General features: G+C 48.6%; 1 protein-coding gene across 7 annotated transcripts in view; it reads left to right on the top strand.

Moving 5' to 3' along the window:
- Positions 1 to 27,166, top strand: part of MAP4 (microtubule associated protein 4) — a 123,857-nt gene that overhangs the window by 61,971 nt on the left and 34,720 nt on the right. For 5 of the 7 annotated variants that reach the window (XM_014955764.1, XM_014955762.1, XM_014955765.1 and 2 more), the window contains exons 4-12: positions 2,973 to 3,104; positions 5,876 to 5,986; positions 6,949 to 7,077; positions 7,587 to 7,661; positions 8,923 to 9,060; positions 10,567 to 11,442; positions 12,539 to 12,670; positions 13,445 to 13,606; positions 14,772 to 19,115. In XM_014955764.1, coding sequence (XP_014811250.1) covers positions 2,973 to 3,104; positions 5,876 to 5,986; positions 6,949 to 7,077; positions 7,587 to 7,661; positions 8,923 to 9,060; positions 10,567 to 11,442; positions 12,539 to 12,670; positions 13,445 to 13,606; positions 14,772 to 19,115 — 6,099 coding nt within the window. The remainder of the gene's footprint in view (positions 1 to 2,972; positions 3,105 to 5,875; positions 5,987 to 6,948; positions 7,078 to 7,586; positions 7,662 to 8,922; positions 9,061 to 10,566; positions 11,443 to 12,538; positions 12,671 to 13,444; positions 13,607 to 14,771; positions 19,116 to 27,166) is intronic. The other 2 variants (XM_014955768.1, XM_014955766.1) reach the window with 1 other exon arrangement.

Genomic DNA, 27,166 nt, shown 5'->3' with positions numbered 1-27,166 from the left:
GTGTGTGTTACCAAACCCCTGAGGTCTAACGGCGCTTCTTAAAGTTCCTTTTTAAGGCAGTACCACACCGTACCTTGTGGAGATGGGGAGAACTTCGTTCCCTTTGAGATTGTAGAGAATTTATGGTGGGGCTTGGCTGCTTCTGTCGGGTTTAGGGGTGATGTCAGCAAGGAGAACTCGGCATCCCTTTAAGATGCTGAACCAATGCCCTGATCTGGGCAAATTAGCTTTGAGATCAGCTCTGGGAATGAAGCTCTTAAGCTTCTCTCTTTCTGGTCGCGTGGGGCTGATGGGGCCATCTCATGGCTGCAGACTCATTCATTTTGAAGATACTTAACCTCTCACTAGAGAGATCTTGGCCGGAGACCTCTCCAGATTAGCATCTCCTGCGGCGAAAAGGCTTTATGGTGGTAATCCTTGTCCTGGGAGTGCTCCTGGCTGGGCGTTGGGCGCGATGTCCCACCTGTTGGTGGGGACAGGTTGATGTCTTCTCCTCCGGAGGTCTGCGCTGCCCCGCGGTGGGAGCCTCGGTGTCGCCGGGTGCCCGAAGCACTGGTTTGTGTGGATTAACTCCGGAATTGGCTTATGTGACCCTGCTGATCTTTGCAGAGCAGAGGAGAAAACAAACAAACCCCCACCGTCAGCAGCTCTGCTAAAGGGTTGGCCCTTTTTCTTTCCCCCCGGAGCCGGCGGTGGGATCGGTTGAGGGAAGGTGCACTTGCATGGGATCCGCATTTTTACTTTCAGAAGCAAGTTTGCTTTGTAAGTATGTTGTTAATGCTATTTCTTTTCTTTAAGCGAGACTCTAAGCCGTAATCCTACATTGGTTTATATTATCTTCCGTCGTAACCGGATTTTCAGCCCTCGGCGAGCTTTAGCACTGGGTAAAATTCCCTTACGGGTTGGTGGGATCCATCAAATTTACATTTTGGGTTGAGTCCGTTGCCTGCTGCTGCCACGTATTAATGGGCACTTACAGGATCACTCGATAAGAGTTTGGCTCCTCATTTTTGTTGCCTTTTATTTTAATTTATCGTTTATTCATAGACCACGCACAGACCGTGTGTGTTTTAGGAGGGTCCCCAGAACTGGGTTTGGAGCTGAAAAGTCCTCTTTTCTGCAGTCCTTGGGACCCTGTTTCTGAGAGTCCATTTCTTGTGTTCCACCAAGCGTGGATAAGGAGGAACTGAATATTGGGATGGGGGCACCAAAGAAGCTGGAAGTGTCCCCTTTCTAGGAGATTTAGAGTAGACACAAGGAGGAGACCCTGGCCCAGGTCTCCCAGAGCGGTGGGAGATGCCCCATCCCTGGAAACGAAGGTACAAACACAACCCGTCTGCTAAAAAAAACACCCAAAAAAATAAAAGTGGAGGATTTAGTTCTGTTTACCTGTTGTGAGTCTAATGTTACGTTCCTCCCCCGTGAGATCTATTAATAATAGCAATATGCCAACCCGTATTCCTGGTCTAACGTGTATTTGTGATCTGGTACTAACAGATTTAATTAAAACATTTGGGGTTCAATTGATGTGCTCTACAGTTGGTCAACTTACTGTGAGTGTTATCTGAAGCTCAGTTCAAGGCATCTTTGAGAAAATTCATGTCAAATTTTCTTAACTGCTCCCGGGTGTCTTCCTCACCCTGACAAGGACATTTGTGATCTTCTGGTTTTTTGCTTTTAATGGAGTTTTATAGACAAATGAATGACAGGTTCCCGTCCAGAAGAATTTACGACAGCATGTAATTAAATCCCTTGCCATTCTGCACCGCAAATAATCATAAATAATGCCTCCTGACACACGGAGTGACACTTTCTCTTCAAAATACCTCGCACATCTAAACGATCAGTGTCTGTCTTAATCAAATATTTCCTGCTGAAATTGTCAACCTTCAGGCGACCCCCTGCTCAGCCGCCGTTGCCTACGCTGGTTCTTCTGCCGAATGTGGGGAAAGGGGGGGGTTGTTGCCTTCGGGTGTCACCTCCCGGGTGCCGTTTGCCACCGTCACACCTGGGGGTGGCCACGGAGGAGCCAGAATGGCCACCAAGCTGGGCCTTGGGAAGCTCCTGTATCCTCCCGGCTGCAGTCAACCGTGGCAAACGCGGGCACGGAGCGGAATAAGGGCTAAAAGCCACTGGCAGAAAAGCAGCCTCCTCTTGCCAAATCAGCGGCGCTTTAGGATGCTCGGAGCATCTGGGGGGGCGTAGCACGAGAGGGGTGGGAATGACTGCGCCGACGGACAGAAATTCAGTTTATTCAGGAGCAGTTCCCCAGCGCTTTCTTTCTGGGGGGGTTTACCCAGGAGTGATGTAGTAGAAGAGCTTGTGGTTACTGGAATTATCCCTTGAATTCCCGTTCTCCAGCCCCCGGAGCTCACATAAGGGTAAAAAATATATGTGTGTTATTGTTATTCAAATATTTTTTGTTGTTAGTTGGATCAGAATGTGAATAGGGACTCTTCTACAATCTGAATTTCTATTAGAGCATAACGTTGCATGGTGGGGTTTGGTGCGTGCGAGTCGATGGGCAGGACAGGAAGGGGCTTTGCTTCCCCTCCTTCCCTGCTGTGACCCAACGTGCAACTTGTGTGTTGTGTTTCCCTGTTGCCAGACGTGAAAGCTTTGCTCTGCCTCCAAATTCAGGGTCTCAGGATTGTTCCAGCCCTAAAGTTAGTGAAAAATCTCCCCAGAGAGGAGTGTGAGAAGGTGGGGTGAATTGTCCGATGCTTGAAAACAGGAGATCACTCTGATCTGTGCATCCACTCTTGATCTTAGATGTCTATCAAGATGTAAAAAATCCCGTTATTCTCTTTCTTGTATTTGAAGAGTTGGATCAAAGTGGTAAAAAATGAATATTCATCATCTCGGTTTGGCTAACTGTTGGCCTCTCAATGTCATATCATGCAGTAATCTATTCTAAATATTTCAGCTTAATGTTTCACTTCTGACCATGTGGTTTTCTCCTCTGATTTCAGTTTTCCCAGGAGAAATCATGGATGAAAAGCTGTCTTACAAGGACTTCCTCGACCGCAACGACTCGTGGACGATGGACGACAGAGACCTGCACTTTGAGTCGCAGCCCGTCTTCAAACCCATGGAGGGGGCCGGTACGAGCGTGTTCCTCTGAAACTTCTTAGCATTTGGTTGTTATTTTTGGCTGTCACACCAGGAGGCTGGGCCACCACCCAGCGAGACCTGGACAGGCTGGAGAGTTGGGCAGAGGAACCTGATGAAATTCAACAAGGGCAAGTGCAGGTGCTGCACCTGGGGAAGAAGAACCCCCTGCACCAGGACAGGTTGGGGTGACCTGCTGGAGAGCAGCTCTGAGGAGAAAGACCTGGGAGTCCTGGGGGACAACAGGATGCCCATGGGCCAGCAATGGGCCCTGGTGGCAAAGGACAATGGCATCCTGGGGGGCATCAAGAAGAGTGTGACCAGCAGGTGGAGGGAGGTCATCCTGCCCCTCTGCTCTGCCCTGGGGAGGCCCCATGTGGAGCACTGGGACCAGTTCTGGGCTCCCCAGTTCCAGAAGGACAAGGAACTGCTGGAGAGGGTCCAGCAAAGGGCTACAGAGACAATGAGGGGACTAGAACATCTCTCTTATGAGGAAAGGCTGAGGGACTTGGGGCTTTTTAGTCTGGAGAAGGGAAGACTGAGGAGGGGATCTGATCAACACCTACAAATACTCAAAGGGTGGGTGTCAGGAGGATGGGGCCAGGCTTTTTCCAGTGGTGCCCAGGGACAGGACAAGAGGGAATGGGCACAAACTGGAACAGGGAAAGTTCCCCCAAAAGATGAGGAGGGACTTGTTTGGTGTGAGGGTGGCAGAGCCCTGGCAGAGGCTGCCCAGAGAGGTGGTGGAGTCTCCTTCTCTGGAGACATTCAAACCCCCCTGGACACGTTCCTGTGGGACCTGCTCTGGGTGGCCCTCCTCTGGGTGGGGGTTGGAGGAGATGATCTCCAGAGGTCCTTTCTGACCCCTATCAATCTGGGATTCTGTTGGTGAAACTCAGAACTTGTTTCTTCCACATCCTTGTTCTCTACTAATTCTCAACCACTGACTTTTTTATTGCCTGTGGGACAGATTTCTAGCATCTTCTCCAGTGCTTGGAGGTGCCCGTTCCAGCCGTCACGTAGCCCTGGCTGCAATGCAGGTCGCTCTGTTCCCCAGCCTGCCCGGCTGCTGACTCTCTTGAAAATTAGATGAGCCTTGTATAACATGCACTGGCAAAAAAAGATAACCCTTCCACCCAACAGCTTTCACCCAATTTTCTCTCAATTTTTTGAGAAAGCTTATGGGAAATTACTCACTCGCTCTTGAGAAATGTGTGCGTTGTCCAGACTGTCAGAGGCAATAAAGCTGGGAAATACACTGACTGAAACAGGATGGAAACTCCTGTTTTATATGTTTTTGAACACTGTGGGCCTACTTACTGAATTATTTGCCCAGAGAAGCTGTGGCTGCCCCATCCCTGGAGGGGTTCAAGGCCAGGTTGGAGGGAGCTTGGAGCAACCTGGTGTGGTGGGAGGTGTCCCTGCCCAGGGCAGGGGGTGGCACTGGGGGGGCTTTAAGGTGCCTTCCCACCCAAACCATTCCATGATTTTATTATTATTTTCTTGCTGTCTGAATCTCACGTTTACTAAAAGGTTCTGTGGAGAAATTATATGTTGTTACAAGGGTCAGAAAGGATTCATGGAACAACCAGAACAAAAGAGTCGCTGGTTTCTCAAAGGCAGTTGTTGGGTTTTTCCCTCCCGTTGCTTCGTTAGATGGAAGAACTGGGTGTTGATGGGGTTTTGCTCAAGAGCAAGATGACAAACTTGTTGATTAGGAGCAACTATCAGACCTAGCCCATCACCCAGTGTTCTGTGGGCCTAAATAATGTGAATCTCTGCGTTATCTATTGCACGAAACCACATTTCCTTAGGTGTCCTGTCCTTAGAGTATCTTGGCCTGTACGTACTGAAGGTACCGTGGATACTTCAGGATGGTGATATTCCTCCATCCCGCCCTTCATGGAGCTGCTTAAACAAGAGATTCTGCTTGGAGATTAGTCTGTTCCCACAAATGAGCCGAGGGATCAGAGAGGATAGATGGGCTTTAACAACTCGGCAGCAGAAGGAGAAACATGTGAACAGCAGGCTCATAAAAGTCCCTGGTTTATTAAATATTTTTATGCTCTCCCTTTGGAAAACACGGAGATGGTTTTCCTCCTAAGGAGAGAATTCTCTGGTCCGTGGTGTGACAGGTCTCCCACCCACTGTTGCTGTAATTCCTCGTTCCTTGGTGAGGAACGTGGGAAATGCCAGCCCAGATCAGCTACTGGAATATTCTGCCACGTCAGGGAGTTCATCCTTGACCCACCTGCTAAAACCCCAGCAGGGCACGGACCCGCTCCCAGTCTGTGGAGGGTCTTTGGAGATGGGAGACAAAACCCCATCCGTAACTTCTCCCAGTTCTCCAGGAGACAGGATTTAATCTGCGTCACCCATTTTTGCCACGAGAATTTTTTCTTGCTGAATCCTCAGCTGCTGAAGGACCATCTTCTGCAGATGACAATGATTTATCCGTTTAAATCACAGACCAAAAGCAGGGCAAAGCGAAGGCACGTTAGACCAACCAGGCACTGGGAAATGTGTTATTTTCCTCTCTGGGTTGTCACTTGGTTGAAATATTGGCCACCAGTCAGTCTTTACTGGTGAACCCTTCTCGGGGAGGAGAGCATGTAGCTTCCACAGGTTTTCCTTGGTCTGCTTTCCCTCGGAAGTCCAGTGGTGGTGTCAAGTGTATCTTCATCTTGTTTTTCAATTGATCTCGCTCTTCATCATGTCTTCCCCATGTGTGGTGACACTGGCCTTGTTCTTGTCTTCCCTGCAGACCCCTTCAGCATGCACAGAGGGGAGACTCTGCCTGATTTATCATTCTCTACTGACATGAAGAATGTGCCGCTGTTCCCAGATTATGTTGACACTTCCAGAGATGTCCATGGTGAGCTCCTTCTCGGTGTTGGGGTTGTTCAGCCTGGAGAAGAGAAGGCTCCAGGGAGACCTTGGAGGCCCTTCCAGTCCCTCAAGGGGCTCCAGGAAAGCTGGGGAGGGACTCTGGATCAGGGAGGGAAGGGTTGGACACTGCAAGAGGGGAGATGGAGCTGAGCTGTGGGGAAGAACTTGTTTGGTGGGAGGGTGGTGAGAGCCTGGCCCAGGTTGGGCAGAGAAGCTGTGGCTGCCCCATCCCTGGAGGGGTTCAAGGGCAGGTTGGAGGGGGCTTGGAGCAACGTGGTCTGGTGGGAGGTGTCCCTGCCCAGGGCAGGAGGGGGTGGAACCGGATGGTCTTTAATGTCCCTTCCTACCAAAACCGTCCTGTGATTTGTCCCTGACGGTCAGCTTTTGGTGTCTTCTCTGTTGACTTTCCTGTACTGAAAATTATTAAGTGGATAAGTTCACAGACTATATAATCACTTCTTTTTCTTTTTTGTACCGAAAGCCATTCCAGAAGCTACTTCCAGGAGGGTTTTCTTGAAGTGTATTTAGGCAGAGGGAAACAGGACAACTAGAGCAGTTGAGTTAAAGCAGGAATTACTGATGGCTCTTGTCTTCATGGGTAGAAAACGAATACCCATGAACTTTGTCCACAGCGTGGTCTTCAGTTTTTGGACTATTGGAATTTAAGTGGTTTTTAACAGGAATTCATGGGAGGAGAAGCAGAAAGCAAAAGGGAACTAATTTGTCAGTGTTTACTGTTTTACCCCTTGTTAAAAAATTATATATATGCTACATAATTTACTGTGCAGTTTCTAAAGATGAGCTAATTGCGAGAGCTACTTATGACCGTTATCTGAGCTGCTTGTGAGCAGAACACAAGTTTATTTTCCAAGAGTAGTACAGACTTTTTCTTTTGGAAGGGAGTCATTAGGGCGTAGTGATTAACAAATGGTCTTTTTATTTCATTAGCCCCACATGGATCTATGGTGGTACCTGAGCAAACTTACTTGGGGCCCATGTATTCTTCTGCAGAGGCTCTCAACTCACCAGCCTTCGTAGGCCTGGTTTCACCCACAGAATTTCTACAAGACAAAGCAGGTAAGAAATAGATATTTTGCTCTTATTGTCTGTCTTGCAGCTGGAAAATCATGGCTTATAGTCCTAAAGAGTCTTGGTGGGGGAGTTGATACATAAAATAAGTGGAGATGAGAAGGTATCCTGTGGGCAATGACAGTTCTTGGTTCAGCGTGAACATTCTGAAGATGTCAGGAGATCACAGAAGGTTGAGGTTGAGGGTTGAGGTCGGATGGGGAACATCTGGAGAACATCTTGTCCAAGCTCCTTGCTAAAGCAGGGCCACCTGGAGCCAGTTACCCAGAAGAACTGGGCAAAGAACCTGCTGTCGGGTCCTGGAGTCAGTAACTCTTCTCTGACAGAGGCTTTCACTAACAATAGTCACAGAAGAACATGATGTTCTGGTGCCGTTCTTAAGGGAACTGAGAAGTTACCTGAGAATGAGCTCATGAAACAGCAGGGTCAATACCTTTGGCTGACAACATAAATCGGCGTTAGAGGCAGGACAAAATGTGTGTGTTTGTTTTCTGTAGTGCCTGAAGAACATTGGATGGGAGCTCAGCCTGATGCGAAGGGACCAGATGCCTCTTTCTTTGTTGAGCCATCAGGTAACAATCCTTTTGATTTGACCCTCAGGAAGCGTCTGTGGAGAGTTTGTGAAGGGCAGAGGCAGAGCTTCACCCCGTGTCCATCTTCTCAAAAGGCACTGATGGAGTGAAGCAAGACCTGACCAAGAAAAACACCATTTCTGGGTCTCAAATCAATTTAGAGCAGAAATGGGTGTTACTTAACGCGCACTTTCTGTGTTAGTGCGGTACGAGATGGGGAGAACCCTGCCTTTAGAGAGACTCTTTGCTTCGAATTTAGGATAACAAATTTAATATATGCAGTTCCAAGCCCAACAATCAGTCGATATTAGTGGCAGGATGTCCTTTTGGGGGCACGTTGTGTGTCAGGGCTTTAACCCACTGAAAACAGGCCCTTTCGTGGATTTTGGGGAATTAATTTATCAGATACAGATGTGTGCCAAAAACATACATTCAGCAGCAAACTCTGTGGATTCCAGACTGTTTCCATTCTCTGTGTCTCCACTACAGCAAAGGTGCCACAATTCCCAGTTGGGATGTGTGTCCAAGCGTCGCTTGATGCTAAAATAATAAATAGGGTGAAGAAAATTTACTCTTGAAAAGAGACTCTAAAAGTGGGACTTGGCTACGGTCAAGGATTCTTGTCTTTGTACCCACCGAGAATCAAAGCTGCTGATTTTAGTGATAAATCAGAGCCCTCTTATTTTAATGCTTTAAAAAGTTTAATCCAACTTTGGCTTATTCTTTAAAACACAATTTTAAACTAAATTTGAATTGCAAACGTACGTACTCTCTCCAGTTACCTTCAGATTATGGTCACAGTCAAGTCTGAGTAAATAATTCCATTGTGTTGCATGTGTATTATGATTTTTGATCCATAATGGGATCTTTTTGGCCAATTTTGGTGAACAAGCCATGAAGGAAGTAGTTGAGCACTGGTCCTGGGTAGAAGGTCCTTCTGGAACTGGGGGCTGAGGGTAGAACTGGGACACTTTGGAACTGAACCTTCCTTGACTTTGTCCCACCAGCAGCTTCTCTCAAGATAGAAGAGTGTTTTTTCTAGTCATTACACAAACTAATCTTCTGAAAATTGTCCATAAAAACCTGATTTTCCTCTCGTGCCACCCAGCTGGGATGCTAAAACGGGGTGGAACTTACTCCTCAGGGTGAGCTCTGCTGCAGGTGGCACCTCGAGAGGGTGATTCACCTCCTGGCAGCTCCAGAGGAGAACGCTGTTTGCTGAGGTCCCAGTGCTCAGTCAAACTCCATTTTATATTCCCAGTGCCCCCCACAGCGACCGAAACCATCAAGGATTTACCGGAAAACCCCGCAGCGGTGACTCCTGGCGTCGTCCCTCCCACGGTACCGGTGTCCCCAGGAGGGGCTGGAGCTGCCGATGGACCAAAAGGTGCCACCACAGGTAACGTTGTCCCAGTTTAAAGAGTGGTGCTGGGTTTAGGTCAGCAAATCATCATGGTGGAAAGCCACAGAATTGCCTCTGCTGAAGGAAATGCAGCAAAGTGTTAACAAATTCCACTGGGGCTAAAGGTTTCTCACCCCTGGATTGGGCTGGTGAGAAATAACGAGTTTAATGGACTTTTCAACTCTTGTGGCACAGTCCAGAAACTGATTTAGTTGGTTGGACTCGATGATCCCAAGGGTCTCTTCCAACCTTGACGATTCTATGATTCTAGTTACTTCCTCAAAATTTTAGCTCCAGAAAAATGTTGAGGTGCATCAAGACCCTGTTTTAACCATGAGTCTGATGCTGTATATAAATACCTTAAAAGACCTTAAAGACTCCTTAAAATTCCTTAAAGACTCTCTTTAAAACAGAGTTTTTCAGCTATTTCTCCCCAGCATCAGACTCGTGGTCCATTTTGCTCCATTCTTTGTCCAGTCTCCTTAGGCTTTATTCCAGTATTTTCCATGATTCACCAAGGAACATCCATTCTGCTTTTAATATCTTATTTCTTTACTGTCTCGTTCTTCCATAAAATCACAGTCTGTAAGTTTTTTTGGGGAGGATCATGGTATCACTTTTAAAAAAAAAGAAAGAAAAAAAAGGATGAACCCAAATGAGTCCATAATGGATCGTTTTGGTTTGCTTCACTGGAACACTGGTCTTGTCTAAATGGATCCCAAAGTGCTATTTTAAAAAGGACTTTCTCCCTTTTTTTCTGATTTCTTTCCTTTTTCAGTTTATTAAGAATCTAATTTAAGGTTTAATGGGTTTTCCATTGAGGGGGGAGGATGTTTTCAGACGTGAGTGGAGCTATCAGTAGAAATGTTAGGCTTTTTTCCTAATGTCTACCCAGCAATTCACGGGAGATGTCGGGGTCACCCCCCGCAGCGCTTGGGGCCGCTGCGATGAGTCGCTGCCGAAGAGAAACCCACTGCTTCTGGCTCTGGATAATTTCTGAAAATTTGCCTCTAGACAGCTGGGATGCTAAACTAAAACTGACTGGAAAAAAAAAAAAAAAATCCAACCCGTTTAAGGGGATGTTGAGAAAAATGCTAACTTAAGCGCAGAGGTCTGATTGTGCTGTGAGCTGACAAATGTTATTTTGAAACTAACAGCTCAGTGTTTAGGAGATATTAATGTAAAAAAAACCCAAACAAACGAATGAGGCTGAGTTGGGGGATGAAAGAATAAAGGGCAGTTGGTGATTCCCTGGGGGCAGTGGTTGTGTCTGGGGTGGTGGCACTTCTGCTGGGTGACAGCACAGTCACCACCCGCCAACGGCATAAAATGAGATTCCAAATGAAGGGTCCTAAAGTCTAGAGCAAGTGGAGTGCTCTGGGGTAACGGGGGGAGGAGGTGATGCTGGAAGACAGGGAGTGAAAGCCCCATCTTCTCTAGTCGTAAAACCACACTTTGAGCTAATTCCATTCTTTTTGGTGGTGGTGTCTGTTTCTGGAGCAGATGCAGCCTCTGTTCCTGCCTGGGATGTCACCGCCGTTGCTGCGGAAAACGCTGGCTCCCTTCTCGCAGGGGACACCGTGCCCCCCCAGGCTCTGGATGCTGGATTTGCCCCCGTGGCAGAAACCAACCCTTTTCAGGCCGTGGATGTTGGGTTTGCTCCTGCGCCAGAAGCCAAGGGTCCTCCTGCTGTGGATACTGGCTTTGCCCCAGCAGCAGATACCATGTCCCATTACACTATGGATTTGGAGTTTGCCCCAGCAGAAGATGCAGGGTTTGCCCCAGCACCAGGTATGGAGTCTCACCACGCTGTGGATTTGGGGTTTGCCCCAGCACCAGATGTGGAGTCTCACCATGCTGTGGATTTGGGGTTTGCCCCAGCACCAGATGTGGAGTCTCACCATGCTGTGGATTTGGGGTTTGCCCCAGCACCAGATGTGGAGTCTCACCACGCTGTGGATTTGGGGTTTGCCCCAGCACCAGATGTGGAGTCTCACCAGGCTGTGAATTTGGGGTTTGCCCCAGCAGAAGATGCAGGATTTGCCCCAGCAGCAGATGTGGAGTCTCACCACGATGTGGATTTGGGGTTTGCCCCAGCACCAGATGTGGAGTCTCACCACGATGTGGCTTCTGGATTTGCCCCAGCAGAAGATGCAGGATTTGCCCCGGCAGCAGAAATCAACCATCACCACACGATGGATTCTGGGTTTGCTCCTCCAGCAGAAGCCAAACCTCTCCCTGCCCTGGATTCTGGGGTTGCCTCCACAGAAGCCAAGTCCCCTTCTGCAGCAGACACCAAGGCTGCAGCATCCGAGGAGCTGACGACACCCAAGTCTTCTGTTGAGCAAGACAAGTCGCCCTTCGACAAACCTCCTGCAGGTGAGTGTTGGTGCCCAAAAGCTTTGTTCAGGCTCAAAATACCACAGCAGGAGGTGTGAAGAGGCCTCTGGGAGCTGGCAGAGCTCTAACAGCAACGCTCCCGGTAACACATCGCGGTGGCCACATGGAGCAGAATTGTCCTAGTGCTGGCAAATGAAAAGCAGATATTTTTTTTTAGTAGTAAAGACCATGATACGCCCTGCACAAAACATCTTCAGTGGAGCTCAGTTCTGCTGTCAATATCAGGCTGAGGAAGTGCTTCGTGAGGTTTTTTTGCTTATAACATATAAAATGAAACTATTTAATTTTTATTTTTTTTAATTTGGCATCCTCTGCAGCGATGTATGTTTTTTTAGGACAACCCTAGAGACATTTTAATTCATCCCTGTACTCATTTTTGTACCGCCGTCATCCTCAGCGTATACGGAAATCTCCACAGACCCTGTAGGACACGGTGTTTTCAAACAAAGGTTCTTATTTTCACAGTAGTTTCTGACCAGACTAAAGGCTCTGATCATTCTGTGACATTTCCTTGGAAGGACTGTGGGCATTGAAGTGGGAATTTTGGTTTTGTCCATGTGCTAGGCAATAGATTTTTCTCTGCTGCACAGATTTCTCTAAGGATATTCCTTTTGGATAGAAAAGTACTGTTAAAATATAACTAAATAAGTAAATAAGTACATAAGAACTGGGCAGAGGCAGTAGATGAGGATTGATTGGAGAAGGAGTTGGAGCGAGATATTTTCTTTCTTCCCTTCTAATGCTCTTTCGTTTAATGATAGGAATAAATTTCAAAAAAGAAGTTTTAACAAAAAAATCCCAGCCAGGACATAGTAACAGAGGTAGAGGAGGGTGACTGACAGGGTAAATACCCAGCAGTACAGGAGATTTGCTTTAGCAGAACACTTTGGCTTTCGGGAGGGGAGAGCTGGTAGAAAGGGATCCTAAAAAGCAGATTATTGCTGGTCTGAAAGCGAGGAAAACCTTTAATTTCTTGTGGAAGACAAGAATTAGGCGAGGGAGTGATTTTTGTCTGGCTTCATCTGATCTAAATTAAAAATAATGTGAATTTTTATCCTCTACCTTCTGTTTGCAGAAGCAAAACAGGAATCGAAAGTCCCAGAAGCTTGTGTTGGTCCTTCAGAGGCAGCTGAAGGCGGCCGAGAACCTCCCGGTCCCCAGGAGGAACATCTTCCACCTCAGACCAACCATCGCTCGGAACCAGCAGGTGAGAAATGCCAAGCACAGGGTAAAACTCAGCTCATCCTGCCCCAGCAGCCAAGCTCTTCCTCGCAGACACCGTTCTGTCCTTAGTGAGGACAAAATCACAAAGGGTTAATTTCTGGAAGGTTATTATTAGTGTGTGCAAACAGGGGGGCTGTTAGCAATAGGTGGGGGTCATAACATTTGAAATTACCATCATATAACTTGTCTTTTTCTTCCTCGTCCATAGTTGTACCGACGCCTGTCATCATTTTTATTTCTATTTAAAATTAATTATACATAGAACTGTTCTCCAATTAACTATACATAGAACATTTCTCCAGTGTAATGATGTCTTGCAAATTAAAACTTGTTATAATTATGCGTAGCTAGGAATTTTGTAGTGTCTGCATGAATATATTGGAAGGTATATATGAATACTAGGTGATTTGCATTAGATGGGGACTCCAGCCTGAGAATGGGGTATATCTGGGATTTGAATTCCAATGGGAAGCCAGGGTAGTCTCAATTTGATTGATTACAAAGAGGAAAAAGAAACAACCAACCCCCTCACCCCAAGATGGTCTTTGCTTTGTGTTTTCCCTCCACTGCAGCATTTTTGCCAAGATATAAAATTGCTGCTTAAAATGGGATTGTGAGTGGGTAATACATAGTAGACAACTGGATCTTATCAACTTTATTCCTAATAAAAATAAAACCTATACCATTGCTTTTAAACTGCAGGTTGCCTGTATTCCTAAGACCTAGAACATTCTGTTCACAATTTTTCATATTTCAGTTCCAGTAGAAGCAAAAGAAGCCGTTGCACTAGAAAATAAAGACCTCACTCTGGAGAAATCTGGGATTTCTGTGGATGTTGCTGTTCCGGAGAAGGAGGCTGAACACAACCACGTCCAACACGCAGAACCTCAGCAAGAAAAACCCCCGCAGGAACCCACAGGTAGAATATAAATCCTAATTCAATATTTTATTTTTTATTTTTTTGCAATGGAAAAATCCTCCGTGAACTCTTCACCTTTTCCCACTGGCTGCGTTGCCACTGGAGCCAGCAGAAATCTTTCTTGCACCGAGCGGCCGCGCGGTTCTTTGCATCCCTCAGCGGTTCTGCTTGCACTTTGCCTCTAATCCCTGCCCTCTTCAGTAGCTTTTTCCTCTCCCTTTTCACTGGACTAAAAGCCCAGACGTGGGTTCTGCTGGTTCCTCCTCCCCGGGAGTGGTTTCTCTGTCCTGCTGTAGAATTTAAAACCTCACCATCGTTTTGCCATTTCTTGCTGCCTTTTTCATTTGGGTGTTAAAAAGGACCCTTAATTCTCATTGCAATATTCCTGCTGAAGACCGACCTCCTTCCAAATTGAGTTTTGGTAATTACCAAAGGAAAATGGCATTTTCTTCCTGCTCCCCTGCACCAGCCTCTCCCATGGGCTGGTGATGCTCCCGCTGCCAACCGGAGCCTCATTTATGGGCCGGGGCTAATTGACAAACGACTGATGCTCTCATTAAAACTGGTGGCTTTCGTAGCTGAGGAAACCTCGCGCTGCCCCTAACGGAGCGCAGCAAACGACTTCCGCTCCGGGGGTTCTGCTCCCCCCACCCCTTTCCCCATCACGCCCCTTCCCCCCTTCCCCGCTCTCATCTTCCCCTTTAATTTGTATTTTCACCTTTTGGAAGGATGCCAGGGAGGGCTACAAAAAAGTCTCTCTTGTCTTCTTGTCTCGCTAAAGGCAAAATGGATCCTTAATGCATTTTTTTTAAAAAGAGATAGCATGTCCTTACAGGAACTGTTGCTTTTCGGTGGGGTAAGAGCATGTATCAGGAATTATGTTGTGTTTGGGTTTTTTTTTTTTTTTAAATAGCATTGACGCATTTATCGGTGGCGGTTTAAATAGGTTTTGCGTGGAAATGTCTATCCCAGCCCTGCTGAGGTGGATTTAGAATGAGTGTGGTTATCAGTGCTGGAAAATTCCGCGTATGTGCCTGTATGGACTGGTTTAGATGGCTAAAACCACATATAGAGTATAACATTTAAATTAATTTAAAAAAAAAAAACAAAACAACAAAAACCCAAATAGTTTCTTCGATGTTTGAGCAGGCTTCCTGTATTCCAGGTCTCCCCACTGCACAAATAAGGCACGCTCACAAATCCAGTGAACGCAGGTTTGGCAGAGCAAAACCTGCCCCGGTGCCTATTGCCGATGTCCCAGAGGAGCGGCCGGTGGGTCTCCCGCTCCGGAAGAGCCCTGACCCAAAAGTAGACCCCTGTTCTCTTGCCGAACTCGGATCCTTTGCTGGGACCTCCCCTCGCAGTTGGGTTTCCCCTCCAAAGGCGCCGGAGCAGCCGCCCAACGCGGGGCCGGAGTTTGCGGGGAGCTGCAGGGACCTGCCGAGGGAGAGCTGGGATCCGGAAGGTTCTCTGGCCGTGGCGAAGAAAAAGAAGAAGAAACCGAAACAAAAGAGAAACCAGCTGCCCAGATCCATGGAGTTCTGGGATGACAGAGCTCCCAGAAATTCTCCCTTTGCTGTTGAATCCCAAAAACCAGCCGTCTGTCCCGTCCTGCCGGCCGAAGCTCGCCAAGAGCAGGCGGTTGGAAGCAGAGCTCCAGGAATTCCAAAGGAGGCTAAAACCCTACCGGGAATTCATATCCCGGAGGAGGAACGTGCCTTCTCGGTGCCAGCCCCAGGACAGGCCCAAAAACCCACCGTGCCCTTAGAGGCCGTTGTCTCGGATGCAAAAAATGGAGACGTTGTGAAAAGAGAAGAAAGGAGAGATGAGGGTTGGGTGTCACGGTCCAAAGGCAGAAGAAGAGAAGGTCCCTCACAGGAGATGGGCACGGCCAAGGGGGAGGAATCTGTTGCAGCAAAGGTGCCAACCAAGCCCATGGAAAGAGATTTTCTTGATAAAAATGAGAAGAGGGAGTGTAAGGAGTCAAAACGTGCCGACCCGATGCCGTCTGTCTCGGAAGCCGTTGATTTAAGCAAAGTAGAAACAACTTTAGAGACCAAGCCTCCAGAATTGCTCCTTTCTGATAAATCTAAGGAGGCCAAATGCGCGTCTCCTGGGCGCGAAGCGTTTGGTGACACCCTCCATCCCCAGCTGCAGGCACAGGAAGAGAAAAGAGGTGGTTTTGACAAAACCAAAGGGGTTGGGAATGGATGCCCCCAAGAACCTGCTCTTCTGGAGGCCACGGTCCCCATGGAGAAGCTTCCTAATGAGCCAAAGGCAGCTGGTGGGATTAAACCAGTGTCCTCCGACAAGCGCCTTGGCTTTAGTGCTTCAGAGGGAGTAGCGAAATCTCCGACAGATACGACTGAAATGCCTGTTACGCCCTTAATTTTACCCAAACCTGAGGCAGTCGCTGCTTTGCAGAGGGGAAAAGCTGAGGGTTTTTCAGAGCAGCCTTTTCTTCCCCTGGCAAAATCCGAGACGACGCTCCAGCCCGGCCGGGTGGGAGCAGGGGATGGAGTCACAGGAGCAGGGGATGGAGTCACAGGAGCAGGGGATGGAGTCACAGGAGCAGGGGCTGGAGCCACGGCAGCAGATTCCCCCGCGACAGACAAAGGGAGAGGATTGAGCGGGTTAGAGCAGCAGACTGGAAGAGATCCCAGCGCGGCACAGGGCATGGACAGGCCGAAAAAAAAGCGGGGTGAAGGGAAAGGGAAAAAAACCCAAAGCTTCCCCGAGCAGGCGATGCTTTGGGAGGGTTTAGGCAAACCTGGTGATGGAGCAAGGGCAGAGGAGGCTCTAAAAGAGATGGGTTTCCCTGATAAAGGCAGAGGTTTTCCTGCCCGAGGCCACCCGTCGGGGAGCGGTACCCACGCTTACCCCGCCGACAAGCCCAAAAAGAGAGGTAGCGACGGGAGAAGCAAAAAAAGTGAAAGAAGCTTTTTCCAGCAGCCTTTTCTGGAGACTAAGATGGAGCCAAGGGGTTTTCCTGAGCTGACTGATAAAACGAAGGGAGGTAGCGATCAAGGCGGAGAGAGGGGCTGTTTTGCTGCCGAGGGTTTTCAGGAGGGTGCATCCGGTGTAACCAGGATGCAAAAGTCAATTGAATTGGTCACAGAGAAGCCGAAAGAAAACATTGGGAAAAGTGAAATAGCTGAGTCGGGTGGTTTAGCCCAACCGTTCCCGCTGGGGAGCGGGGGAGAGGAAAAGCATCTTGCTGTGGCTGACACCATCAGCACGAGGGAGGAGGTAGATTTAATTAATCAAGGCAAAGAGGCTGGAATTGCTTCCGCAGGCGAAGCGGCTGCGATAAATTCTGATGCCGCAGACAAAGCTCGGAAGAGGTGTAGTGATGGGAAAAGGAAAAAATCTGAGAAAAGCCCTTTGGGGCAGGCGGCTCTCCCCGATGCAGGGGGGGAAAAAGGCCGTTCTCCGGGGAGAGAGGAGGGAGCTGGAAACACAAAAGAAACGAGCTTGGGTAAAGATAAAGTGTCTGGTTTGGAAAGAGAGGTTTTGGTGGAGAATCTGGCAGGTGTGACCAAAGAGGTGCTGGAAAAGCCACCGAGTGACAATAGAAGAGGTTTCTCTAGTCAGCCGGCTCTTTCAGGTCAGAAAATAGAGGCAGTGGAGCCAGAAATAGTCAACACTAAAGAAACTTGGCCCTTGAGTAAAGGTGAGGAACTAGAGAGACCCCAGCCTCCCCCAGAGCGTGGGGCAGAGGCGGCTGCGGCACGTGGTCCCACCAGGGAGCTGGGGATGGACAAGCCTAAGAAAAAAAGTAGAGATTTCAAAGGCAAAAAGGCTGAAAACGATCCCGAGCCCCCTGTGCTGGGTCCAGGTGACGTCCCTGCGACAGGTGAAGAGGTGGGAGATGTTAAACAACCTCAGTCTGTTGGTAAAGGCAAAGAGGAGGGGGCTCCAGCGATCCTGCCAGGTGAGCCGAGGGATCCTGCTGGAATCCCAGCTCCGGCTGTTCCTCCAGAGCCAGAAAAATCCCAGGCAAATAACAAAGAGAAATGCAAACAGATGGAGGGTGACTTGCAGCAGCCGTGTCTCCTGGAGCATAAAACAGGAGCGGAGACGCTTCCTCCTCATGATGTGGAGAAAACCAACACGTGTGAAGCAGAAAGTCCCGCTCCTTGTGGCAGAGGGGGTGGAATTCCCGTCCCAGGGTCTCCGGCGGCAGCTGATCCCGCTCCCACTGATAGATCTAAAAAGAGGGGTTATGATGGAAGCAGTAAAAAGGCTAAAAAGGCCTCTGAGCAACCTCTTTTTCTCGAGCCAAAAAAGAACAAGAGAGAAGCGCAACCTCCCGCGGGGTCTGCGATGGGATACGGGCTGGAAGACACGGATTTTGTCGATGAAAACAGAAATATTAAAAACTTCCCCGTTGGCCCTCAAATGCTTTGGAATAATAAAGGAACCCAGTTGGAGTCCTCTGCTCAGCCTGCAGGAGCTGGCCCTGACAACGCCAGCGAGGTTTCCTCTGGCTTCCCAAAGCAGAGAGACGAGGGGATGAGGAGTAAGGACCTTCCTCCTCCTCCTTCTTCTTCTCTTCCTCCTCTTCCTCCTGAAGCAGTGGCCAAAGACAGCAGCAGAGAACTGGGGTCTGGCACGAAGAAGGAGAACCAGGCACAGAAATCTTGCGAGCGACCGACCGACCTGGGACACGAAGAGCCTGGAAAAGATGTTTTGAAGAAAGATGGCAAAACCCAAGTGGCTGGTTCCCAGGACGGGAGCGAGATGGATAAACCTCTTTCTGCGGATGGTTGGGTTAAACAGGAGGTGAAATCAAAGAAGGATGAAATTGACCTTTCTCCTGTGGCCAAGGTGGGGGATAAAGAAATAAAACCCACTGATAAAAAGCAAAATGCTGACAGCGTTTCCCCAGACCTTCTGCAGAAGGTGGAAGACTCAAACAACAGACCGGCTGCTATAGACACCAAAGGGACAGAGAAACCAGAAGGAGCCATCTCCTCTGGAGAGAAGGCCACGGGGTGGGTTTCCCCAGGAGTCGCAGCGGTACCCGGCAGCGGGGCAGGAGCAGGGAGGGAGGATAAAGCTGGAGAAGCTGAGCTGGATGGAGGTAGGAAGGGCGAGCAGATACTGGACAATCAAGTGGCCGAAGGGGAAGCTGCTGATTTAAACCAGACACCTGCCCAGACAACCCAGATAAGTCCCCAAAATGCCCATAAAGGCCGTTCTGAGGCGGCAGCAGAAGATGCTGCTGGTGCTGGGGAAGCCCACCTGAAGGATGCCCCAACCTTGAAGTCCCAAGCGGATAAATCCGAAGGCACAACCAAAGAAAAAGAAGAAGAACGTGACCAAAAAGCTATGAAGGAGGCCAAGAAAGAGAGAGTTAGAGTGGCAGAACCCATAAAAGGCTACATGAGACCCACAAAATCTCGAGGGGTGCCACCTCTGCCAGCCAGGGCTGCTCCTCCGGACCGGGAGAGAGAAAAGCAGCCGAGACCGGGGGCTCTGAGCCGGCCCCAGCGGCAGGAGAAAGGTGTGTGTTTGCCGTGTGGGCCGCGGGCAGCCCCGCGGGCGCTTGCGTGCCAGGCCTCGCTCTCTGTCCCTGCCTTGGCATGAACCCCCTAACCGGGATAACCCTCCCTGGCACAAGCCAGCCTGGCATGGCTGGGGGTTGGGTTGGGTTGGTGTGGTTTGGTGGTGTTTTTTTTGGCTGGTCTTAAAAAAACAAAAAAGGCTGTTGGTTCTGCTTGCCTGTCTCACAGCGCTAATCCCCAGGGTTTGCCGGAGTGACGGCTCGCTCCCAGTTCCACAACTCCTCGTTTATTTATTTATTTTAACCCCCTCAGGGTTAATTGGACGTGTATGTTGGAGAATATTTAGGGAAACACGCACTTTTTGGTGCTGAGTTACAATAGCTTCTCGTCATCACCTTCATCTGGGATGCGAAGGGTGAATCCTCACACCCCCTGGGCAGCTCTGGGTGCCACTGGTGGGCAGGGAGCATCCTGTTTCGGGGCTACAAAATCTCCTCGGTGGCTACCAAGTTGCAGGGTTTGGTTTTAATCCTACCTCGGGCTGTCTGCAGCCGTCTGCTCCTCCTCCTCCTGCCATTCCTTAATGCCTTTATCTTGAGCTACCTCAAACTGCTACCTCCACAAAACGTGCTTCCTTCCAGAATAACGATCTTTATTAAAACAGGGTTTTAAGGAAACAATAGCAAGACTGATAGAGATTTTTTTTTTTTTTTTTTTTTTTTAAAAGACTTTATCTCTCTGTTGAGAGCGGGGATGGCCTGGGAAGTGGTTTAGACTGTTTGCCCTGGCTGGTGGCCAGGGAACAGTATCCCCGCGCTCATGGGAAATGAGGTGGAACTAATTGGATAGAATTTAATGAAGTCTGTAGGAATTTTGAAACGGAGAATACAGTACGGAGGAATACAGACATACAGATGAAATATTTCAATAAAACTACCCTTCTACTTCTCATTCCAAACCTTCCTCGGGAAGAATTGGCACCTTTTCAGTGAATTCCTGTCCCCCTGAAGGGGGGAGACGTCCATCCCTGCCCTTGGGGCCACTCTGTGGGTTTTTTTGCCTTTTTTGTCATTGGGCATGAAGGTTTGTTCCTGTCGCTCTTCCCCACTGCCCCTTTGCATGATGCAGCCACTAACGTACCCAGAGCCCGGGCTGGAGTGCGCCTTAACATGCTGCTCACAGGTTTTTTTGGAGAGGTTTTTGTAATTTTAATGAGTGTTGCATAACCTGAAGTAGCTCTGTTTTAGCGAAAGTGGTGTTTCCTGCATGGACTTGTGCCTGCCCAAGTAACGTTCTATGGTGCATGATGCTACGAAATAAAGGGAAAGCTGAAGGCAGCATCTTTTTTCTTTAAAAAAAACAAAAAACAACCCCATCTTTAAAGCCTTTCCATTGCCTGCCAGAAGTCTTTCTTTTCCTTGACTCACTGCTGTCTTCAAGGGAGCAGAGTTTTAGTGGCAGATCCATGTGGAGAAGATGTTTTGCGCAGGTAACGTGTGTGCGGAGACCGAGGATCCCTGGTTTGGGGCAGCACATCTGCACCCGAGGAAGTGGGAATATTGCACAGGGCGTTTGTAATACTCAATTTCTTTCACCCTTAGTCTTTCTTTCACCCTTTCAGCACTTGACAGACTAAGTAGACTAAGTGGTTGGTTTTTTAATAGAAGCTCTGAAGGACAGAGCTTATTTTCGGGGAGGTTTAGGATGGATATTGGGAAAAATTTCTCCCTGGAAAGGGTTGAAAGGGTTGGAAGAGGCTGCTCTGGGCAGTGGTGGAGTCACCGTCCCTGGGGGTATCTAAAAGCCGGGCAGACGTGGTGCTGAGGGACATGGGTCAGTGGTGGGCTTGGACAGTGTTGGTTGATGGTTGGACTCAGTGGTCTTAAAGATCTCTTCCAACCTCAACGGTTCTATGATTCTGTGTTCCTGGGGCAGTTTAAATCCAAGTGCCACCAGATGTGGGGCTGCGGAGGAGCCACTGGTGTGGCTTTGGATGGTCCATGAGGACCACACAACATCTGGGCTGTGGGATGAAGCCTCAGTTGCTGTCTGGCTCGTAGCAGTGGAGGAGCCAGGCAACAGATTTGCTGCTTTGCCATCCAGATCCATCACTGAGGATCTCTCCTAACAAAGTCACTGCTCAGTGAGTTGCAAAACACCAGCAAAGTCCCTAAACTGGCACCACTGGGGTGGAAGTGCCTGAGGCTGAATCTGGGGGTGAAAGAGTGAATTCATGCGTCAGGTTGAGCACAAGTTAAAACCAGAACTCGGTGAAGGGAAGGTGTTGAGATTTCAAGACGGTGAACGTGAAGGTGCTTGTTCCCTGGGCAGGGAAGGAACTGGAGGGAGCCAGGAGACCAGTAAAATGGTTAAACTCCAGATTTCACTAAGCTGTTGGGGCCCTGGTCTGTACAGTTCAGTTCATCCTCCTGTTAAGACAACACTTAAGATAACATTGGAATCGTGTGTGTAGGTATTTTGGAGGGTCTTCTGCCGGAGTTTAGGAAGTGAAATCTCTTTAGCCGGGCTCCCATTGCTTCCATGGCATGTTCTGGAATAATGGGACCATTTCCTGTGCTGAAATAGGGCTGAGATGGGTAGGAACCCTGTGATACAGCTCCCTCGGGGAGTCATGGCAACCGTGATGCTGCAGATTCCTCTCCCTGATGGAAGCTGTTTGTATCTTTTATAAACCAGGCCTGCAAACTTCCTTCATTTTATTATTTTTTTTTTTCTAATTTTGACTTTGCAGCTTAAAGTTAAGAAGTGTGGGATGTAAGGCTCTTCCTGCAATTTGAATTTAATCCCTTATCCATCTTTCAGGATTTATTTCAGCTTCTCATTTTTGTTGTTATCGTTGTAAGAACTGTCCCAGATTCTTCTGGAAAACTACTTTGTGCCTTTTCATGTCAGGAGGCTGCCGAGATGAAAACTGAAACATCTCGAACGTTATCAGCCTTTAAAATATGGCTGAGCTTTTATGCTGCTCCTTGCGTGGAATTAAAGCTAAAAGTGGGAATTATGGCTAAAAAGCGGGGTCCTAAAGTGTGTTTCTCCGAGCAGGGGCAGGGCTGGGGCTCCGAGGCTGCGGAGCGGTCACCAGAGGAAATGATGGAGGGTTTTCATTCATCCAACGTTGAGCCATTTATTCATATTTCCTGCTCTTCCCTCCAGCTCTGTTTCAACATTCACACTTTGAAAAGATATTTTTTCCTGCAATTTGTCCTTAAAGAACAGTCTATGTTTTAAAAAGGAATTAATTTTGTTTCGGTGTTTTGGGTTTTGTATCTTCTTATGGTTTTTTTGATTTGGGTAAGCTCCTCGGGAAATGGCTGTCTCCATGGATGGTCCATGGTCTCCACAGGGCTCCATGGATGGTCAGTGGTCTCCATGGAGCTCCATGGATGGTCCATGGTCTCCACAGGGCTCCATGGATGGTCAGTGGGCTCCATGGGGCTCCATGGGTGGTCCATGGTCTCCACGGGGCTCCTCAGGGCTGGCAGAGTAAAGAGCTTGTTGTATAACCTTGTTGGGGGCTGGACAGTGATGGTTGGGAGGTCATCTCCTGACCTGGGGCTGGGGAATAGTGGTCATCTGGTGCCCGGTTTCCCCTCTTTCCTCAGAAGCCCCCATGGCCACCTCCATGGCTGCCCTCCATGGGCACCAGCTGGGCCAGTGACAAGCTCCCTCCGCAGCCCATTGGCACAACCCTTGTGTGTATGACATGGGCTTGGAAGGGACCTCTGGAGATCATCTCCTCCAACCCCCTGCCAGAGCAGGTCCACCCAGAGCAGGTCCCACAGGAACGTGTCCAGGTGGGGTCTGAATGTCTCCAGGGACAGGGACCCCACCACCTTTTAAATGTAAAGCTTGTTGTGCAAAGCCACAATATTAAATATTCTGGTTCACCTTTTTATCCTTTATCCTGTATTTTAGCTTTTTTCCTGGGTTCTCCCAGACTGGGAGGTGAAATGTAAGGTGCTGGTTCAGCCAAAGCCTCAGGCTTTGTGTTTTGGGTGTTTCTGCTTGTTTTACACACAAAAAAAATCCCTAATATTCCTGTTGGAGCAGCACAACACGTGTGTGTGTGAATGTACAGAGGAGAGAGTGTATAAATCACAGTTTTTTGGCTTTTATAGCCACAGCGTTTCCTTGATGGTTCTGCTCGGTCCCATGGCCGGGGCTGTGATGGGTAATAACACTTAATTACTGACGGCGTTCGTTTGGGGGATGCTGGCAAGGAGTCACAATCATCATCCAGCAAGTGATGTTGCCTTAGAAACCGGTGCAAAGGATCGCACAGGAACGATTGTGTTAGATTAAAAAATAAAACAAAAAACAAAAAACAAAAAAACCCGAAACAACTCGCACAGGAACGATTGTGTTAGATTAAAAAATAAAACAAAAAACAAAAACCAAAAAAACCCGAAACAACAGCAACAAAAAAACCCAACAAAAAAAAGCCCAAACTAAAAAAATCCACCCCCCCACCAACCAGCAAAGGCATTAGGAGGGATAAGTAATAGCTTGGGGAGGGAAGCAAAAATAGAAACACTAGGCTGATTCATCTGCTGAGGCTGGGAGCCCGCAGATTGGGCATTAGGCGGTGACGTGGTGATGTAGTGATCTTGGGCTGCTCTGGTTATTGGAGCTCCCCGGCCCCCGACAGCCCCCTTCTACCTGGATTCTTTACGGTTCCTTCCTCTGGAAGATGCTCCTGTCCCGAGATGCAAGAAAAGCATCAAAAAGCCCCCTGAAGGGCTCAGATAAATGGCCATAAACGTGTTTGATGGTGGTGCCGAAACATGCACTTGGCTTCCTTGACAGGCTTAGAGGTGTCAGCCGTCGCTGTAAGGAAAGAGGGGATTTAGCGGTGGTAAGAGGATGTGAACAGACAAAATAGAACCCTCCTCCTCCTCCTCCTCGGGGGACGGGCTGGTGTCTCCCCAGGGGAAGGTCGGGAGAAGCTGCGGGTGGTGGGCAAATCTCCACAGCCAGAAGCTGGACCAGGGCCTGGCTGGGAAGAGCTTATAACCCTCTCACTGCCGTTGTCTGACACGTGCTGGAAAAGAAACATGGGGGAGAGCCAAAAGGATGATAAAAGCCCAAATCTGATACTTTAAGAGTAGGAAATCTTCCTGAATTAAGGCTGAAAGCAGCAGGTGGTTCCCTTTTGGGGAGTCCAATATATCTCCTAACCCAGCTCCTCCTTAGCATGGGCCATTCCTCGCTCAAATTCTTTCTCAAAATCTCTCCAACTCTTCTTTTCAAAGCATCCTCCCACCGTTTTCCTGCCTGTCTTTCCTTGACTGGTGCTGCTTCTCTGATAATTCATTAGAAAATGGGAGCTTTGTCAGAATCTAAAGGGAGAACTGGAGAGCAAAGCTCCGGTGTCAGGGCTTGTGTGTTGAGCGTTGGTGGTTTCTGGTCTTGCACCAACCATGGTGGAGCTCCAGAGGCAGGATATTAAAGAATTTTAAGGAAAAAAAAATAAGATGCTTTTGGGAGAAGGTGAAGGCTGGGGCACTGGAGCCAGGAGTGGGTCTCTGGAAAGAACATGCCATGGGCAGGAGAAAGCTCTTGAGAAGCTCTGAGTGTATGAACTCCCCGTTACCTCCATTAATGTCCTGCAAAATTAAATATTCGATGGCTTCGGAGATTTTTTTTCATAGCTAAGCATTCTCCTGCTTCTGAGTATCCCGGGTATTGAACGGGGTTCATTTCCTACATTAAAAAGAAAAATAAATTATTAAACACAGTAGCAGTGGGGGTTGTTCCTAGCTCTTTATCGACGTGGAGTCGGGCTTTTCTTCCCAGCGATACAAACCTGTGTGATACCAGGCTCTGAGGTACCAGCCCCTGAAATCAGTGGGGGTTTTCTCCTCTGTTGTAAGGGGTAGAACAAGAGGGAATGGCTTCAAGCTACAACAGGGTGTAGGAAAAACTTCTTCAGAGAAGGAGTGGTCAGAGACTGGAATAGGGCAACAAAGATGCTGGAGGGATTGGAGCATCTCCCTGATGAGGAAAGGCTGAGAGAGCTGGGGCTCTTTAGCCTGGAGAAGAGAAGGGTGAGGGGAGACCTTATTAATGCTGACAAGGATCTAAAGGGTGGGTTGAAGGAGGATGGAGCTGGACTCTTCTCAGTGGTTCCCAGTGACAGGACGAGGGGCAACGGGCACAAGCTGGAACATGGGAAGTTCTCCTCAAATCTGAGGAAGAACTTCTTTGGGGTGAGGGTGGCAGAGCCCTGGAACAGGCTGCCCAGGGAGGGTGTGGAGTCCCCTTCTCTGGAGATCTTCAAGACCTGCCTGGATGCTCCTGAGTGATGTGCTCTGGGCAACCCTGCTTTGGCAGGGGAGTTGGGCTGGATGGTCTCTAGAAGGTCCCTTCCAACTCTGACAATTCCGTGATTCTGTGAATAGGCTGCCCAGGGAGGGGGCTGAGTCCCCATCCCTGGATGTGTTTAAGAGTCATTTAGATGTGGTGCTGGGGGACATGGTGTAGGGGAGAACTTTGTAGAGTCGTGTTGATAGTTGGACTCGATGATCCCAAGGATCTTTTCCAACCTGAATGATTCCATGATTCTATGGTAGCTGTTGGCTTCAACCTGAATGATTCTATGATTCTATGGTAGCTGTTGGCTTTTAATATAAATAGTAATAAAAAAAAAAATCAAAGAAAAGCCCACTGGGTGGTTTCAGGGAGCTTTACAAACCCGCTGAGAGGCATTTGGTGATCTTATAAGGGGCTGAGATTTGCGGCAAAATGTCTTGTTTTGGAGTTGAGGGAGGGAGGGAGGAATCGGGGTGATGCCAGGGGGTGGGGGGTGCCCAGCTCTGCCCCTCGGGGAGCAGCCTGAACCCATGGAGAGAGCAAAGTGCTGGCAAAACTGAATCCTACCCCAGGAAAGAAAAAACACAGACCTCGAGCCCAAGTCCCGTTTTCCACTAACGAGACACCTTGGGATATTTTAAAGTAGAGGAAAAAAAAAACCCACACTTGTCGAGGCCTTTTGAGAAGCGGAGCCGGTGGGTGGAACTATTCCCGTTAATTAGAGGGTGTCGGGAAGGATTCAGATAACTTTACAGTTCCTTAGTCATTGTTTTTAAATATAGCAGCGCCTTAAATCCAAAGCTTAAATACAGGGAGATAAATGTGGGGATTGTAGCATTTCTCAGCAGCAGGTTAAATTCAGGGGGCGTAGCGTAGCTGGGTGTAAAAATCCATTTATTCTCAGTTAAACCCCAGCAGGGAGGCCTTTTACTGCCCCGGGAAGGACAAGATTTTCTCCTGGATGGGAATATATTGATGCCTGTAATGGTCAGTGTCTGTAAAGCATCGTAACCCCGGGTCAAAGAAGAAAATTTGCCTTAGTCCAGGATTAATCTTGTACCAGGCACTGAAGGGGAAAAAAAGGCGACTCTGCAGTTTGGTTGTGATGCCCCAGGAACAGCCCGGAGAGCGGCGGCTTCGGACACGGCAACACCAAACCTGGGGTGCTGGGTGGGAATTCAGTGCAATGGGGAAAAAATGCAGCTCAAGATGTGTCCACATTTAAAAAAAAATAAGAAAATCAAGTTTATGGTATTTGAGGCTATAAAACCTCTCCCATCCTGTCCCATCTCGTCCTTTTCAGCCCCGTCCTCTTGCTCCTGGGAGGGACGGGGGTTGTGAATTGTGAAATCCTCCTCTCAGTGAGGCTGGGGATGGGGGGGACTCCCAAAGAATATATTAAAAATGCGCCGAAAACAAAGCCCTTGTGCTTGAAAGAGCTCATTCTGTGCTGGAGTGGCTGGGGTTGGGCTTGGTTTGTGGGGAGGGGGGGGTGTTAAGGGGGGATAGGCTGTGGTTTGTTATTGTTTAAAGGGAGGATAATTGCTGACCTTAGTGCCTGAGCATTGTGAAGGGGGGGCGAGGGGAGGGGGGGGCTCATCAGCAGGAATTAAGATTGATCAATGCATCGCTCATCGCGGGGGTTTGACAGAGGGAAAAGGAGACGGCAAATATTGCCTGAAATGTGTGAGCACACGAAAACTGCAAATAAAATTTC

Source organism: Calidris pugnax, unplaced genomic scaffold (assembly GCF_001431845.1).
Source record: "Calidris pugnax isolate Ruff unplaced genomic scaffold, ASM143184v1 scaffold272, whole genome shotgun sequence".
NCBI lineage: Eukaryota > Metazoa > Chordata > Aves > Charadriiformes > Scolopacidae > Calidris > Calidris pugnax.
Note: the sequence above shows the minus strand (reverse complement) of the source record. Positions and strands in the feature narration are given on the sequence as shown.